The sequence below is a fragment of the Bombus pascuorum genome, chromosome 7 (assembly GCF_905332965.1).
Source record: "Bombus pascuorum chromosome 7, iyBomPasc1.1, whole genome shotgun sequence".
Lineage (NCBI taxonomy): Eukaryota > Metazoa > Arthropoda > Insecta > Hymenoptera > Apidae > Bombus > Bombus pascuorum.
The window spans coordinates 17,774,810-17,793,280 of NC_083494.1; the positions used below are offsets into that span (position 1 = coordinate 17,774,810).

At 42.0% G+C, this 18,471-nt stretch overlaps 1 protein-coding gene across 8 annotated transcripts in view; it reads right to left on the reverse strand.

Annotated features, from left to right (window-relative positions):
* The window catches only part of LOC132908648 (cuticlin-4), a 64,686-nt gene that overhangs the window by 11,936 nt on the left and 34,279 nt on the right, over positions 1–18,471 (reverse strand). For 7 of the 8 annotated variants that reach the window (XM_060962835.1, XM_060962837.1, XM_060962841.1 and 4 more), the window contains one exon: positions 8,275–8,356. In XM_060962835.1, the coding sequence (XP_060818818.1) occupies positions 8,275–8,356 (82 nt within the window). Of the gene's footprint in view, positions 1–8,274; positions 8,357–9,233; positions 10,213–18,471 lie in introns of those variants that run through there. The other variant, XM_060962842.1, reaches the window with a different exon arrangement.

Below are 18,471 nucleotides of genomic sequence, written 5' to 3' on the forward strand. Positions count from 1 at the left end.
GAATTGTTTCACGAACGTGACGAACTTATCACTGACAATGAGTATACCGCTGGTTCCAGCTGTAGCTTTTCGTCTCGTCGGTTTACATTTAAAAGTCCTGATTTCTCGCCTGGTATCTACTCTCTGTACTCGACTCCCTGGGATCTACTGGGTTCGCGTTTTGAAATTTCGCTTCTCCGTTCAACACTCGTATTTCTTCGATATTCTTAATACTCTTCTCTCGTTTTCTTCGATTTACATCTAAAGACTTTGCTTGGGCGTTTAAAATGTGTCGTTCACGAACGAAATTGAATCAAACTTTGCGTCATTTGTAGGCTTAATACCCTGGTTATTCGATGTCAGGAAATAACTGTTGTCATCTACCGTTTCGTAACGCGAAACGAAAGTCGGAATTAGGTGTACACGTTTTATAAAACATATTTGTCCCTTACATAATATACAATATTTTGAAACACGTTCGAGGCATTTTCCGAAACAAAGGGAAATTTTATCGTTGAAAAGAAGTTATAAACAATTTCTACTCTACTTCGGCAATATCGAAATTACAAATTAAATTAAAACGTGCAAGTACTCTTGACAACATTTAATCGCGACTTTGATAATCATCTTATTGGTACTTTTGCTATCGAGCGTTGATTCATCAATTGGACGATCAACGATAAAACGAAAGAGAAATATTTTCGTTTTGTTACTTTTACTCTTACTCCTACTCTTTCTCTTTTTTTTTTTTTTTTTTAATTTTACCATATAATTCTTAGCGATATCGTTTCTACAAGAAAAAAGTAAAATTATAAAAATATTCCAATTCGACGATTTTATTTTTCATTAACCTAAAATTATTTTCCTTTAACGGATATCTGTGGTCCAGAATTCAAATAATAATAAAATAATGATAAAAGGCGAACGCTAGGCATCGCTATTAAGATGTTTAAAGCGACCAAGAATCACGCGGACGATGTTCGATTACGCCAGCAGCCAGGGAGGCGCAGGTTCGTGAAACAGGTACGGTGTATCGCAGCTCGCGGTCACCCACAAGATTACACGTTTCAAACGACCACAAAGAAGAAGAACGTCAGTGTTCTTTTCCCTATTCATCAGCCTTTATCAATAGCGGTTCGCTAACGGCTGTGAAAGTCGCACTAAATGATTTCACTCTTCTTCGACTACACGACCATAAAACACTTTCAACGTAGTCGTACCTCCTATATCAACGTACATTTTCCTGCCTCTATTCGTATTACTAATTTCCAGACTCGTCAATTAGAAGTATAATTTTGTAAATTTCCAATTTGTCCATAGTAGCGATCAATTTGCTTTGTATAATTGAACCATTCAACGTGAAACAGTGTGACAAACGCATCGAATAACAACTAACAATCTGCTCTACAAGAAAAAAACAAATTCGTTACCCATTAACTTTGTAACGTTACTAGTGGAAATCAAAGTAACTACTTTGCCCAGTTTTTACCCATTTCTCTGTTATTCCGTGCGCTTATTTTTTATTAATTTTTTATTTTGCCACTAAACGATCTCCAGATCTCCAGAACCAAAACACTTTGACACAGGTTCTATCTTTCGTATTTGAAATATTTCCTCTGTGACAGAGACGACACGGCACTGACCAGATACTCTCCATACTTTCCACACCAACGCGTTAAACCATTTCAACGTTACGTTTACAAATTTAATAAAACATCGCATCGGATGTATATGCATTATGCATCTTTACCTCGTTAGTCGTACAGCAAACGTTAGTTGGATCCACGCAAAATTCACTTTGATCGATTTCTATAAAGACGGATGAACGATTAATACGTCGCCAAAGTAATTATAAAACTCAAAGACATCGCTACACCGGACACGCGTTTAAGCGCATGTCCACTTGTTTCGCGATATACATATACATGCTATATATAATATATGTCAGATCATAATCGTTGAAACGTTAATAGCGAGCACGGCGATTTTTATTCCATGTTAGAGCGATAAAAACTAGAGCGATATTTTTTATTTATAAACGCACGTGCGAGCCTTCGGTTTCATTTCTGTGCTTGGGACGGCACGAGCTACCGGCAAGGAATGCAATTAAACGCGTTAGACGCTAAGATAAATGCCAGTTTGGTGAACCGCAGCCGCTAATTTCCAGAAGCCGGGATCCCCCGTTTCTACGACGAATTATTAGCGAGATAGGTTAGTTTCGTGCGTTGGTCGCGACTGGTCGTCAGCCGTGCAGCCTTCGGTCCTACCAAAGAACCAACAACGAGCGATCTTCGGAGCACGCTGGCCCGCAAATTGGCTTTTTGTAATTTTTCCATAAACCATCGTGGAAAGACATTTTTTCTCTACGAGACTGCCGTATCAGGCTGGTTAAATGAAACTGCGGCCCATGCACGCCCTTTGCATTGTACGCCGACTGTTTGCCGTTTACATTAATTCTGCAACATATTTCGGTCCAATGTAATTTCGCCCGCGACGCGTCTCGCGCAGCTCGTCGTCGCGAATCAGATTTTAAGCGTGTTTCATTGCGCCAACCTCATCGAGTAATTTAAAGGACGCGACGTACCGTTCGATGATATTTTACGGGTAAGGATGCAGGTGGTTTAACGTCGGCTCCGAAATATACGTGAACACGATGGATGCAACGCGAATTTTTCACTTTGGACGAAACGTGTAACGTTATAATACGCGCGTGTGTTTTGCGAACAATAATTCACGTAGTTTTTTTAATCTTCCAACCGTAATACGCAGCCTTCGTATAACTGTTCAATTACGATCGCATCGGCAACTTTATTTCAAATACAACAGTATTCGTTTAAACCGTTTAGCAGCAACGTAATAAAATCGTTTTATACCAAATGTAAATCTAGTCATCGCGAGAAAAGATTTCGTAACAAATGAGCAGCCATAAGGTGTACTTGTAATTAAAAATGTTTAATTTCAAGCCAATTATGTACTTCGAGGAAGGATTCTCTCTCGATTCTTTACCAGCAACGTTGCAAAACGAAATTATTCGTTATACCGCCCTATCTAGCTAAAGTATCCTGCATACTTATTTTTTACACTTGGAAATATTTTCTAATATTTGAAGCGCTAATTTGATAATTTATACCGTATTACGTGGCATTTAATTATAAAATGCAATATATTTAATTGCAAGATGTTAATTAATTGTTAATGAAAAAACAAATTTATGAAATGTATGAAAAATATGTAATTGGGATTAAGGGCTAATTTGGAACAAACTAACTTCGACAAACTTAACGAGAGAAGCGAGCAAGAGTTAATTCCATCGCCTCATCCGCGTAATGAAAGGAGCAGAAACATCGAAGCTGAACAGATTCTTTTAGAATTCAGAAGCTGATTTTAGAAGCTGAACAGATTCAGATTTTAACAAAGAAGCTCGAATCAACTCGCCCGGAATAGGCAGCACGGCTTGCGTCTGGCAAAGCAAACTTTCAACAACGTAAATACGATGAAACATCGTCCCTGAACTTTAACACGTATTAGAAGAAACTCGCGTGCCGCGAACGTACCTCCTATTGTCGCCGATATTTAGAAAAATCTTAAAAATCGGGTTACGTAACTATTTTTGCATGCGAGCGACACATATGTCGTAAACTTGACTTCACCTTGATCGTACCTGCCACGACAACTATCCAAATTTCGTTTCTCGTTTAGCGCAAACGACCATCTTTCCAAATACTTGACAAAAGACACGAACAACGTCTCCGTTCGAATTTTTTCGACGATAGGAAAGAAGCTACCGTTGCGAGGCAATCGAACAAGACGTCCGCGATAGTTTCGCGTTAAAAGGCGTACAACAGTCGAAGCGAGACGAGACGAGACGCGTTGAAGACGAGACGAGACGAATAGAAGACGAGACGAGATGAGACAAGACGAGTCGAAAACGAGACGACACGAGGACAGAGCGAGACATTTCTCAGGAAAGAAAGCTGCCAATGGAAAAGAAGTCGATCCTCGGCTGGAACTCGACTAGAGTCTGACCTGCTACGTATCGTCTCGCGAATCGTTCCTCTTGATAGAGAAAGAGGGAAAGAGGGAAAGAGGGAAAGAGGGAAAGAGGAAAAGAGGGAAAGAGGGAAAGGGGAAAAGGGGGGAGGTAAAACAGAGATCGAGGGAACACGGCGAAGAACGAGCGAGGAAGAAGGAGCATCGTCTAGAGAGTATAGTCGAAAGAGGGCATCGCGTCCGGCGCGACGACCTACTATCTTCGCTTCGGCTGCTCGACCGTATAGTTAACATTGACTACACCGTAGTAGTGTCCGCGGGTACATCGTGTACGTACCTGCAAACAGCTAACTACTGCACCTAGCCGTTTTAGTTCCTTCCTTCCTTCCTCTCGCGTTTCCGAGCGTCGCTAGTTCTTCTTTCGAATTACATAATCTTCAGAACTTTTAACATTTACTCGTAAAATTTCATCGGATCAATTTGTGAAAATTACGCGAGACGAGCTAACAGAGATAGCCCCATTGTCATTTGTAAAATTGCACGTTCACTATGCATCTAATTATTCTAAGATTAGAATAAAATTGCAAATTATTATTTATAACGTTTTTCGTTATCGTTCGGATCGTACGAAAATCTGTTAAATCAATGTATTTGAATTTTATTTCTTTCCAACGAACGCAACGTTTTACTATCGTTACCTACAACTAGATCGTCGCGTCTTTATGCAAATTCGTATCTTTTTACGGAAATAACCAAAGGCCTAGAACTCGCATAAAAGTCTCATTTACCGTGTACCGAGTATTTCACATCGGAAGTTTACATTTGTAATCCGTGCAAAGATAGATCTTTTTCGTTGCGATTCGTATTAAAATGTCTGTACGATTCCATCGTCGATCGAGTAACGTTTTCTGTAATAAACGAGACTGTAAGGAACGTTTCGAGCTTGGCGCTTTCAAAGTGCTTATCAACTTACTCGATCGTGATATATAGAGCTGCTTTTTGATCTTCCGTTCCGCCAATTATTTACGTTACTTTACACGCGATAGTCGCTTATTATTCCTACGATGTGTCGCATGGCGCTTAACGACAGACAAAAACGACCGATAAAAATCGTAGCTTCGAGTCGGAAACTTTATATTAAAATAGAATGAAACAAATGATATCGGTTTCATATAATGTTATGCTTCCGTTAAACGTTACCGCACAAACTAGTATCAAATCAATTTGCAACTGTTAGAAAAATAAATTTATTAATTACGTAGAATGCAATTTATTCCTAACAAAAGCTTCCCTTTAATCCCACTGCTCGTCCTGCCAGCGGCTACATTTTTAACAAGCAAATAACAAAGCGAAATGAAATATCCATCGAACGAATGGAACGAAATTAATGACGATAAGTCTCGCTAATTGCTTACTCGGAATATCTTTTATCCGTTTTCGTTAAAAACATTTGTATCAATGAGATTCAACATCATGATTGGAAGCTCTCGTTAATTCGCATCGACCGACGAATACATTTTGTCCGATTAACGCAAATTTAAATGTTTATTCGGCAAAATATTACATACACTTGGACGAATTGATTGCATTTATCCGAACATAATTATAGGAACGTGGAAAAATGACATGGATCTACGCGCAGAGCCAACGTTCCTAGGTTATAATCCGCTTACAGTAGCGCAATATGCAAACACGATGCGTAGACCACGCGTACCCTTTTATTCCACCCTTTGCGGTTTTTCACGCAGCAACTGAAAAGATACGCGCATCCGTGAAATATCGATTGGCATTCGGATTAAACAATAAAACCGATAAAACTCGTCGAACTTTCCTCCAAATCTCCATACATACGACACGGCTAACTAGATTGACTTTTGAATTCAATGAGTCAGCCTAACTGGACAGAAAGCGTTTCAAACGAATTTATTGCTTCGGCTCCATTTGTTTAAAATCGCGCACCTGTAATTCCTGTAAATAGCTCAACACGTGAGACATCATTTGATCGCAGCGTTATTCGTTTATTCGTTTATTCGTTTATTCGTTATTCAGAGAACCTATTTACCTATTCGTAATGTTTTATTTCTACAATAATTATCTTTCATTCGTTTTAAAGAAAAATTTCTTATTAACGTACATATGCTTTGTACGACGCGTCGTTACCTTTCTGTTCGTTAATCGAAATAATTTTTGCTAAGAAATTGCATGAAATTTATGCGCGTAAAACTTCGTTTACTTACGCAAAAGTCCTAGAACACTTACCAAATATATGTTAAGAATCGTTTAATCGAAGAATCGTTGACAATCGTTGTCGAAGAAAATATCGATTAATTTGAAATAATTAATATTTCGTACGACCTTTCGTTCTTTCGATATCGAAGATTCTATAAAGAATATTTCCGATAAGCCCGTTTCGTATCACCTGTCGATCAAAATCAATTCCAGTTGGATCGAGTTTAGTCCGTATAAGTTATAGAACCGACAAGCCAGTAAATATAACTAGTATCCGATCTTTTCTCTTTGCAATTATGAAAACCGTACAAACGTATTTTGTAACATTGATATTTACTTTAAAAGATAAAAGTACAGACCGATTTTTATGCATTTATGGGAAATGTTCAAGCATAAAAATGCACGGGATGCGCATAATATTCATAAATACGCTATTTTCTAAGCGAAACACGATTTTATTGTCCGCCTAGATTCCATAAAAATATGAATTTACGTAAATATCCGCAGTTATAATCGCCTATATTTATTTGTTTCCGTTATATCGCTTTAACCCTGATTCCACTATGTACATATTAAGATGTATACTAAAGATGAAAGATGGGGGCAGTTTTAGTGTCAAGATATTTAAGTCGCGCGTGGCACACTCGTACTCAACTGTTCCAGACTGTTCAAAGTGGTAACCGCTTCCATTCAGGCTTTTACCTCGAAACGATCAGCACCGAACGACGACGATACGTAGCGCGAGAAGAGCCCGCGGCAACCTTGATTCCCCTTAAGCGTCAACGTCGCGTTGTTTCTCGGCCAGCATCCGCGCGTCCCGCGAATAGCGGTCCAACCAGCGAACGTTTAGGCATAGATCAAACACGATCGCTTTTTTTTCATTCTATCCGAAGGACACTGCGTGTTTTTTAACGCTTATTTTAACGCGTTTTTTTTAACGCGTTTTTTAACGGTGATGGAAATCGTTAACGGCCCGATCTGAATCTTTAATCCTGCACTCGCGGCGACACCGAAATCGCGTTTCAGCCACGTTATTATCGCGCGATCCTTACGAATAGATCGCCGAGTCCTTTTACGTTACGACAAACTTGTACGAGATATACATTTTTTTCGCGACTCTGTACGGAGAAATATGAAATCGTTGTCGGCCGGAGGGTAGTTAACCGCGAGTTCGACGAAGGAAACGCGCAATCGCGTGCTACGTATCGCGCGATACATCCTAAATTTCGAGAGAATTCACCGCGCTTCTTTCCGGCATGACGTCGACGCTTGAAAAGGATCGTTTTGCGATTTGGAAAATGACGCGCGATATCGCACGTTTAGCGTATCGATGTCGTAGCGGGATCGACTACGAGTAAATCGCACAGCGTCACCGACGCGAGATCGCAATACGCGACAGTTGCGATATCCTAGCGGAATCGTACGCCCGTGCGCATTGCACGATTAAAGAGCATGTACAGCCGAATCGCGCAGCGTGACCGACGCTCGGCATCGTCTTTGCGACATCGCGTCCGTTCTAAACGAGGGGATAGTCGCCAACCGCGATGCCGATCTCGTTCGTTCGACGGTAAATTAAAGGTTGACAAGTAGCAATACCGATCGTAGTAACGCACGAATCGATCGTTCGCGTAACGATGTAACCTGCGCTTACGAACGAGCATTTGATCGTTAAGACGCGAAATCGACGATGATAATGTCGAGGACGGTTGTCGCCTCGGAGTATGATTCGATTAAGCGTCGAAGGATCGTCGGTTTCCTGCGTAAGCGTTTTCTCGAAACAACGTTTTTCGAGAACTAGCTTATCCAAAATAGGCTAACTTCGTCATCTCTTACTTGTATCTGTCAAATTTTGACGAGGATCGACATCTTAATTTCCGATAAGGACAACAGTCTTCTTCGTGTGATCGTAAAAATTAATAACTCTAACGTTTCGCGCGGATTACAAAGACAATTTAACCTATCGTAACGAGAAAGACGCGGGCCACGTCGCCAAATTCTGTTTACTTGTTACCATTACGGTTTATACGCGAAATCGCGTCGTATTTAATCGTCGAATAAATCGTAAATCGTACTCACAGCTAAAAGCAAAGGCAGCAACAAGATTAAAGTCGATTTCCGTATACTCCGCCACGTCCTCTCCATCATGCGAGTGTCCTCTCTGCAATAAAAAGCAAAACAAAGGCTGGTATAAATGAGTTCACGGTTAAACAGCTGATTCGAATCGATCGTTGATCGATCGAACGCTCGGATCTTACGTAGGTCACGCGATACTTCGATTCGTACACGCTTACGTCGATTCACTCTATCACGATTCGGAGCATCTAGATTATTTGTCGTTTCTTTCTAACGAACGACATTGTTGCCACCCCGTGTTCGTGCAAGTGGAATGCGAGCACCGAACGCGAGAGGATCGGAAATATACCGGATAAAAGAGATTCGTGGCATTTATCGTCAGTCGGGTGCACAAGTAGCACGTTTACTGTCCGGAGTTTAAACAAAGGACGTTGCGCAACGAGCATCTAAACCGCACTCTACGAAAGCCGAGCTTCTTAATTAAAAGCTCGTTCGGGATGACGCGGTCAAAGAAAAAGTCGCAGCCCTGAATCGTCGGGAAATTCAATTCCGCGAGATTTAAAGTCCGCTTTATCTCTGTCGGAATTGGCGAGGAAATGAAGTTTAAAGGGGGAGGAGAGAAAGAAGAGGGAGAAAAAAATAGGAGAAAAATTAAATTCCGTGGGTAGCGCGGAGACAAGGGAAAGAGTTCAAAGACGGAACGCGAGAAAACAAGAAAACTTGTACTTCGAATGGGAAGCGAGATCAAAGGGAACGAGGATCGCGAGTCCGTGCGATCAAAAAGTACCGAAAACTTCGAGTGGAAGAGTAGGACGGGTGGCGAAGCGCGCGAGGAAAAGATGAGAGAAAAATACCGGACAAATATCTGCGTTCTTTCCCCTGCGGACAAGAAGAAAAACGATTCGCTCGATGAACAGCCAGGACAAGAACGAATCGAAAGAGAAAAAAATCGATCGAAGCACCTCTCTCTCTCGAATCCTTCGTTTCTTCGCAGAGAGACACTGGTCTATGGTCTATCGCGTTCGAGATCCACCGATGTCCTTTGGAAAGAAGCTGGCGTGGTTGCGCGTGATCCCTTTGTCAACCCCCCGGTCGAAGCACGCCTTCCAAGGGGTACACACGAAGCGATAACCCCGAGTGATAATTCACGCTCGTCGGTCGTTCGTCATCGGGGCCGAGTGCGCGAGCGTGCCTCCTTTTCCCGTTTAAAGAAAAAAGGAACTTGTGGCTCTGTCTCTGACGCGACTGCACGGTCCCAGAGGTGGTTACCTTGGCCGACGGGGACTGACTGAAGGTGCGAGCCACGCTCGTCTCCGCCACGAGCCACGTCCCAGTGACCTACTCACGATCTCGATCGTCCGCGCTGTACACTCACCCCTCCTCCGGCTTCTTCCGCCTTCTACGTAAGCAAAGTCCCAAACAGGCCCACCGTCCTCGCTCGCTGCTACTCCCCTACCCTACCGCAAAACGCCGCTCTCTGCCACCGTTTCCATTCCTTCTTTTTCCTCTTTTCGCGTCCTTCTCTCTTTCTTTCACCGTCGCTCCTCCGTCTTTCTCTCTATTTCCCCCCCTATATACAATTTCTCTTTCCCTCTTTGTTCGCCGTCTCTCTTCTCGTCTTCCCACCTTCTCCACCACCGCCTTCTCCTTTATCTCTCCGCTCGAGCGTGCAACGTTGCTCGGGCACAGGTGAAAGATTCCCGGAGCGAGGCGCGAGAGTCATTAAACGGGCAATGGGGAGGAGAGAGCCGCGTTTATTTCGGTGGTCGTTGTTCTTCTCCGAACGGAGGCAACGTTTCGACGCTTTTAACGAGCTCTCTTTGGCTCGAGTTACCCCGCTGCGAGATATCGTAAATAAAGCGCCACGCTCGACGAAGTGAATCGACGAAACGGCAAGAGCGAACTTTTCTCTTTTCTTTTTCTTTTCCTTTTCCTTTTTCTTCTTCTTTTTCTTCTTATAGATTTTCACTTCAAGAGGAAAACGTTAAATTCACGGAATTACAGAAACACCTTCCTCCTTTCGTGAAACGTAAAGTATCGAAAGTACGTATTTGACTTATCTCTGTCGTCGATCGATCACATCCGTCGGATCGTCCTATAAATACAATTCTCTCGATACGTATATCGGACATTAATCGGATATTAATCGGTAAACGTATTTTCCTCGTGTTTACCATTTTTTACCATCTATCCATCGAGCTTTCTAAACACTCATTTTCTAGCCAATGTCATACGCTTCGATTACATCCGTTAAGCTATGTTATTTAAGTTTCGATTCAACGAATTTAACATTCGCCGAACGTATTGTGCCTGGAATCTTGTAACGCGACATCGCTCGCCAAGCGCTATTTTACGAAGAAACTCGTTTACCAGAGAACACGTAATAGAACGACGAACGATACAGACGAGCCACTATCCGCGACGATATCGCGCTGTCGGTTCCCCGATGGACAAAAAACCGAGACAGAAAAATCTCTGAAAAATATTTCGGTTATCCGTCACATAGGTGAAACGTACGCCGATCGTGACTCGAATCGTGCCACGGAACCAACGAATCGATCACGACAAAGATGTCTCGACCATCGAAACAAGGACGTTCGACTAGGTGCGATTTCGATGAATCGCTGGCGGAAGAAAGATCCGAATCAGCGACTGCATTACCCTTCTACGGGACGAAGTCTCAACGTTCTACGATTCTTTCACCGTTGACCAAAATGTATAAACGTGCGACACAAGTTTCGATGAAAAACGAAGACGTCGAGTTTTAACGTCTTTATCACGAACGATCTCTATATGTACAAAGTCGTGATTTATTACACAAAATTGACGCTACTTTTTCGTTTAAACTTATTATACAATCATGAATGAAATTTATAAAATTTATAAAATAAGGGAACGATAAATCGCCGACATAAATCTTTGGAACGATAAATAAAAGCATCCAGTCGGTTAAAAATATTTCAAGTTAAAAATAACCTTGCTGGAGCTTTTGACGATCATCTATTACAGTTTGGTAATACTAGCCTTTTTCGATTTTTTCGTTTCCACGTTACGCACTTATCCAATTATTAGCGATAACGACAAAGTGTAAAAATGTTGTAGCGATTAGATTTTGTCATAGAACACTGCGTCTTTCGGACAACTTTTCACGTTCGTTCACCGTCACTGAGATTTTCGTCAACGATTACCTTCGTTTGCAACTCGGAACGAAACTCTCTGTATTTAATAATTCGAGAATTACAAGCGTCGCACGTCAGACATAGAGAAAAAATAGAGAAAAAAAAAAGAAGAAAATTTACGAATATTTCTTAGACCGAATGGTTCCTAAACGAAAGGTATCGCTCCAAATACGGTTAAACGCGAAGGTGTAAATAAGTTTCTAAAACATATCAAAGTTTTCGGTACATCTGGATTCGCCGTAGTATCGTGCAACAAGAAGCGGGCAATTTGCATAATTATCGTGTATCTATTAATTACAACGTGGCAGGAGATGGTAACACGGAGCCGTGCATATTATAAAACGCTCCACTTTCGCGGATACGAGAGATCGCCAAGTCGATAAACTGGCTGTGTTTGTAACGTGGTACGTTACTCGGCGGCGCAAACGGAACGCGAGACGAATCGATCCGATTTTTGCGAGACGAGCGGTCAACGTGCAAACCCCTCGGAAAGATACAACGAAACATCGCCCTTAAGTCAAGCTCGACACACTTTCCTTTTCGCTTCTCGAAATCGCGTTGTAAACCTGAATTTGCGTAACACCGCGACCGATAAGAACCAGACTAGAAAAGCGAGCAGCGGCCTGACCCACATTTCTCACCCGCATGCTACTGATTCAAACCATTCGGAAGTGGCTTATGGTAGTGGTTGTGCGTAAGGATAACGCTGAACGATAGATAATACGTGAAAGTGCGAGTGAATGCAACGCAACCGCCATACTTTAATAATAAATCGCATCGAAGGTGGCGTTCCAAGGGCTTTAATCAAATTTACGGTATCGGACGAGCGATAGAAAAATTTCGTTGCCAAACAACGTTGTTAAGCTCTTCTTATAAAACGAATTGTCTTCGTTTCGATTAAATTTAACCACCTGTCGAAAGTACGATAAACGTTGAACGAAAATATCTTAAATACCGTCGAACGTACAATGCGAGGCGTATACCATTCGATAACGCTGTTATAAAAATTGGATATCGAATTTCGCTGCAAGAAATCGATTCCGCGTATTTGCATTCAAATGGAACATAAAAATTGATCAAAAAGCCAATCACGATAGTAACGCCGTTATCCCAAAATTGAATAGAAAGTATATCCATTAGTTTTCCATCGAACGTTGTATGTATAATTCGTTTATTATTTCTTTTATAAAAAGATTCATAGAGAGGATTGTTTCAGCGTAGCCGAGATACAACCTTTTACCATACGACACTTTTGTAACACGACAAATCCTCGATTTACCTTAATATTCTACGTATTTTAATATTTCATATATTTTGTCTGTAGAAACGTTCGATGAGCTCGTGATTCGTCTTCGAAGAGTATACAAGTCGTGCCTTGGATGAGAATAATGGAAGTAACTTACGGATAGGAAAGTATCGGAACGCAAACAAATACCAAATGAAAGAAAATAGAAGAACGCTTTATAAATTTTTCCTCGACGAACTTTATAACGCGTTATAACAGCGCTGGTAAAAAAAAAAACCAAAAATTATCGTTCTATAGCGCGATTTTACCTAACGAACACCACGATATTCTGCTTCTATTTTTATCTACATTCCTCCATTTTACTCGGTCAGATTGAATTCCTTCGCTCTTTATAACCACGGCTTCTCTTTATACGCGCAAAAGTATCCCTCCTATTCGACAAAATCGTTACAACGATTCGAATCGTACGAAACGCAAATTTGGATCTTTTTAAAAGTCCATGGATCGCTATTTCGATCGGATATCGCGATCGTATCTTTGTCAAGAATTTCGTCTTCCCGCCTCTCTAACTGTTTCGTTTCGTTTCGTTTCGTTACTGGTAATGAAATTTCAAAAGCATTTTATATAATATATATATGCGATAGAATTTTAAAAGTTCTTTATAGCAAGCGTACAAATATTCTCGTATTACGTAACTCGGCATCGATATCTTTCCATATGCGATATCGATGTCGGTATAAGAACGAGAGCTATGCGAAGACGCGCGAGACAAACACAGATGCAAACTGGAATCGGGATCCGGTAGAAAGGTGAACTAATAGGAGAAAGCGGCCCCAAAAATTAATCTTTCGGCTTGGCGCCGGTGTAGGCCGGCGCTGATCGAAAATCGTGAATTTAGGCAGGCGGTATCCTAGAATTTCGTTCCGGATACCTAAATCTTTACCTGGTTAGCGACGGAGACAGGGCCACCTGTTTGCAGCGGGACTGTCTTTGCGCGTATTTTAAATTTACATACGTAGACACGTACCGAAATCTCGACCCATTTCGTCTCAGCATCTCTGCTCTCTGTTTACCATCTCTGCCCGACGTATCTACCACGTGTACCGCCGGTTATATTATTTTAACGAGCCGCTCTAAATTTACGAAAGTTACCGCCGTTAAATGTATGCCCGATCTCCAGCAAGATAACCATCTTCTTTCGAGTAGGAAGATTCCGATTAAAGTTTCGACCTAGCAAACCACTTGACAACCTAAGATAGAACAAACACTCGATTATAAGATTTCGTTATAAGTTGCGAAACGATCGGAATTTAATTACAACTCGTAACAGCTCCGAGACTTAAGGAGAAGCTTGGTAATTAGAAAATTTGATCAGCGACTATCGTGATCCGTTTGATTCTTCCGTGTTTCCGACGAGAGCGCGATGTGTCTCTTCCGAATATTATTCGTATCGTTTAAGAACTACGTCGAACAAGCTACCGTTCGAAAAACTGTCCGACATAATGAAAATTATCGATTACGAATTTATCGATCAAACGAGCAAACGTTTTATCAAAAGTAGCGGGTTTTCTTCGTACGAGGACATATGTTTTCAGACTTGATCACTTTTTTCAGCGAAAGATGGACAATCATCGTCTCACGGATTCTCGCGTATTCTCGCGGAATCGCATCCTAAAGAACAAACGAATAATGAAATGAAGCAAGTTGGCAAAACTGTTTAATCGCTTCCAACAATTTCTACAACAAAGAGACTAACGAACGTGATAAGAATTTCACGAACTTCCTGCAATTTTTTCCAAGATCCGGTTAAAAAGGTTAGCCGTTTTGTTTGAACAAACGTGTGAACTATTCGAGAGTCTGTTAGCGGCAAAAAAATCGGGGAAATCGTCCTTTCGAATACAATGAATCGACTTCTCTTCCGCAACGAGAATAGATTTTTTGCAAGTAGCTTTTCTCCGATTACCGTGTGCCGGTGATTCGCGCATCTTTTATCCGGAGAAACGAAGAGGGGGAGGGGGGGTGTGAGGGGAAGAGAGAGAACGCACGCGTGTCGTGAATGTGTCGTTTATGTCTCACGTCCTAAATACGATGCGTAGACACCGGAGAAAATGACACCGAATGGGATCGAGCTCGCGAACCATTAGCAACGATCCGAATAAACAGTTCGTCCTTGAAATCGTTGCAGATCGACAGACGGCGTATTAAAAGGCGCGTGCAGTCGGATCGAAGTACGCGGCCAAGAGTAATCGTTGATCGGAGAAACCGCGTTACACAATTATTTCAGCAAACCACGTTCCGTCACGCGCCTCCTCTACCCTCGTTTTCGTCGATCGACCGATTTCGCCTTGCATCTTGCAAACAGATCCCAGAGATATCTTTGTGAATTTATCATCGTTGGTCGTTAAATCTTAACGTACCGTTTTTTCTTTCCATCAACGGCCGTCGCAAACCGACCTACATTTCAAAAACACCGAAGAATCCGTTCCGTTTCTGTCAGTTAATCGCGAATTATTTCCTCGAGGACGATAACGCGGCTAAAGATTCGATCGTAGATAGAAAATCATCGATCGAGTAGAACGATAGCGGATCTTGGAGATCGGAATTACGACAGCGAGCTATATCGCCAGAAAGAGCGGCAAAGTGTTGCAAAATTGACGTACGGAAGCGATCGCGAAGCTTTCAGAAAATATTCTAACGTAATCAAGATTGTAACAACGGCTGCTTTTCAATTGACGCGATCTGACGCGTTTCAAAAATGTTTCTGTATAAGCAATTCTATAGCAAGGAAGTTCCTTCCTTTACGAATTACCTTTACGAAATGATTTCTTGCGACCGTTGGTAAATCAGAAATTCGTCAGGCGTCGCGTCAAGGTTTCTACGTCGCCAGATGCATCTTGAATCGACCTATATATATATATATATGATAACATAACGCTCAGGCTAATCGCACTCGCAACGCGCGATATTTAACATAAAAGTTGCGATTCGATAAAGATTCGTATAATAAAGTATAAAGTATAAAGATATGCGAAAATTGTGCGGACAATGGGAATGTAAAGCGATGAAGGTCCGGAGACGGAGCGTCGCCCTGGGCATCGCGCGTCGCAGTGCTCCGAATACGTCGCTGACACGAAGGAAACGAGAAGGCAGAAGTCCCAGTTTCCTCGTCACGGAAATCAGATATCGAATAGCAACGCGGCTTCCTCCTCGGCCCGTGTTTTTTTCTCGCTTGGTTATTATTATTAGCGACGGCGGCGAGACCGGTGGTGCAACCCTTTGTTCGACCGAGGCGTGACAGGTGCGAGCACATGACGTAACGAGGTACCGTTATAGCCACGATGCACTGTAGCGGCACACGCACCGAACGAAACCCCGTACGAATGCCAGACGACGCGGTGCCGAACGCACACCACGGTAGGACGGTGTTGCGCGAAATTCTGTCGCCCGTTGTGAAAGTGACATGGAGGAAAGGATGCGAAGGTAAAAAAAGATGGTCCGAGTATGCTAATGGTTACACCGTTCCACTTATCGATGGAAAGTTAATCGTACAACGTATGGTATTTTCGAGGAAACCGGAAAGTGGACTCGATTCAAGTTTTCGCCGAGCGATTGGTCAAAATGTTCCAACCGACGAGCTAAATGTCCAGATCTTCCGAAATTGAACTCTATAGTCGAGCGTATCGAATCCTCCGAGAATCGACTATTTTCGCGAAGAACGAACAATCAACGAAAGTAAATTATGTTCGATCGTCGAAGCAACGATCAAGAAATATCTCTATATTCTCTAGAAATGAATTTTTCAACGGCTCTTTTATTTCGTTAGAAATGATAAGCGGAACAGCGAGCAAATGTTAAACTGATCAAAGTATATCTCTATCTTCTATATCGAAACGATCGAAGAGAGAAAGAGATTCACCGCGTTTCCAAGTAGGTATGTAACGTTCTACCTATATAACGTTCATTTTATAATTAACGGCTGCGAAAAATTTGGATCGAACGTTTCGAATTAGAGAAAGACGGATAGCAAATCCTTTTTCTCCAAATTACCTCTAAATTACCAGACCGAAACATCTTTTTATCGTCGACAAAATTCTTAGTTTTCGTAATTTATGAAAGTAAGGGTAAAAGATAGATAGTCGTTTCGGTAGGGAAAAGAGAAGGATGAGATAAACGTATCGTACGATCTGATTAACAGGTTGAAACGGAGAAACACTGGAGAAAGATTCCAAAGAGATACATTTTAAACGCGTATGTGCTTTTTTTCTCGTTTTCCGATGTTTCTTTCTCCGAGGAGTAGTTTGCTGCTAGGGCGAGGCAGAAAGCGGGAAATTAAGGCAACATCGCGCCGCGGAAAATTGATCTCGCGTGAACACGGCCGGTTGCCCGGGAACTTTCACGAATATTCGTCTCGCTTGTTAAAGGGACGAAACAAAAGGCTTTCGATGGTATTTCTGCTGATCCCACGAAATTATCCGGCGACGTTCCAACTGCCGCGAAATGACTACACAGCATCGAACTTGAATGACGGGTGGCGGGCATTCCCTTGGTTCGCGGCAACTACCTTCCGACTGATTTTCACGGAAAAATCTACAAATGAAATTAAGGAATATAACGTAAAAGTTTACACAGGCTTTGCAACCTTTCGCTTTACGAGGCTTTACACGTGGCCTTGCAAGAAATTGTAACGAAAACGATGAAACCGACAATTGGAAATTATTTGGACGAAACGACGAAAGACTCGATAATTTCCGTAGAGACATCGATGAAACAAAGAACATCGGAGAACCAAGTAAAAGGATCTGTACGTTGCTTAAAACCGTTTAATACGTTTTAACTCTGTTTCGCGACTATAAATCGTACGTACGCGAATACCGCGATTCAGGAAATCTGATTTTACTAAAAAGTAATTAGAATTTATTTGTCGTGATATTAAATTTGTCGGCCAATGTTTTCCGCGCAATTGATTCGAATAGAAGCGAATGTTTAGCCGCGTAGCAACGTTTTCATCTTCGCTGAAAAGTCGACCACTGGACTCAATTACGTCTCTAAATCATTGGCATTTATCGCGAATCTCGTCTCCTATGCAGTTAGATCGAGTACGAACGTTGAACGGCGCTGCTGAGATTCAGAATGAAGAATCCATCCTTTTCCAGCGATCGTCCAGCGTCAGCTTCGTTTCTCTCTTCGTTATCCAGCACGAAGATCTTTCTCTGCCTACACGCGGCCTTATTCTCCACATAGACCCGGAGAAGGAAGGACGCCTCGAAGAGAGACGTGAGAACGCTGACACACTGACTCGCTACCCCACATACCCTTTTGCCTTTTCAACGTGTGTTCGCAAGACCAACAGAGTGGGGACAAGAAGCAAGAAACGAGGAGAAGGGATCAGCTTTGTTCGATGAATGTTGGCAAAAAAAAAGAGCCTGCTATTTTCATAGAAAACGATTGAACGATACGAGAGAAGCTATTACTGCGCGATTGCTCGCGCGAATGGAACTGTTTTATCGTAATGGATAAAAATTAAACATCAATTAAGGATTAAAAAAGAGAGGTAATCAACGTAATTATTCGGAAAACGAAGAGCGTTTGTCTAACGAAATGACGGAGCAGAATCGAAAACTATCGAAGAGGATCGTCTTTTTCTCCGGCGTGGAAACGAATGAAACGCGAAAGCGCGAGTCACCAAATGATAGAAAACAGAAAAACACGAACGATTTCCAACGGTGATCGTTGACGCGTGTAGTGCGAAAAAAGGACTTTCGAGATGTCACCTTC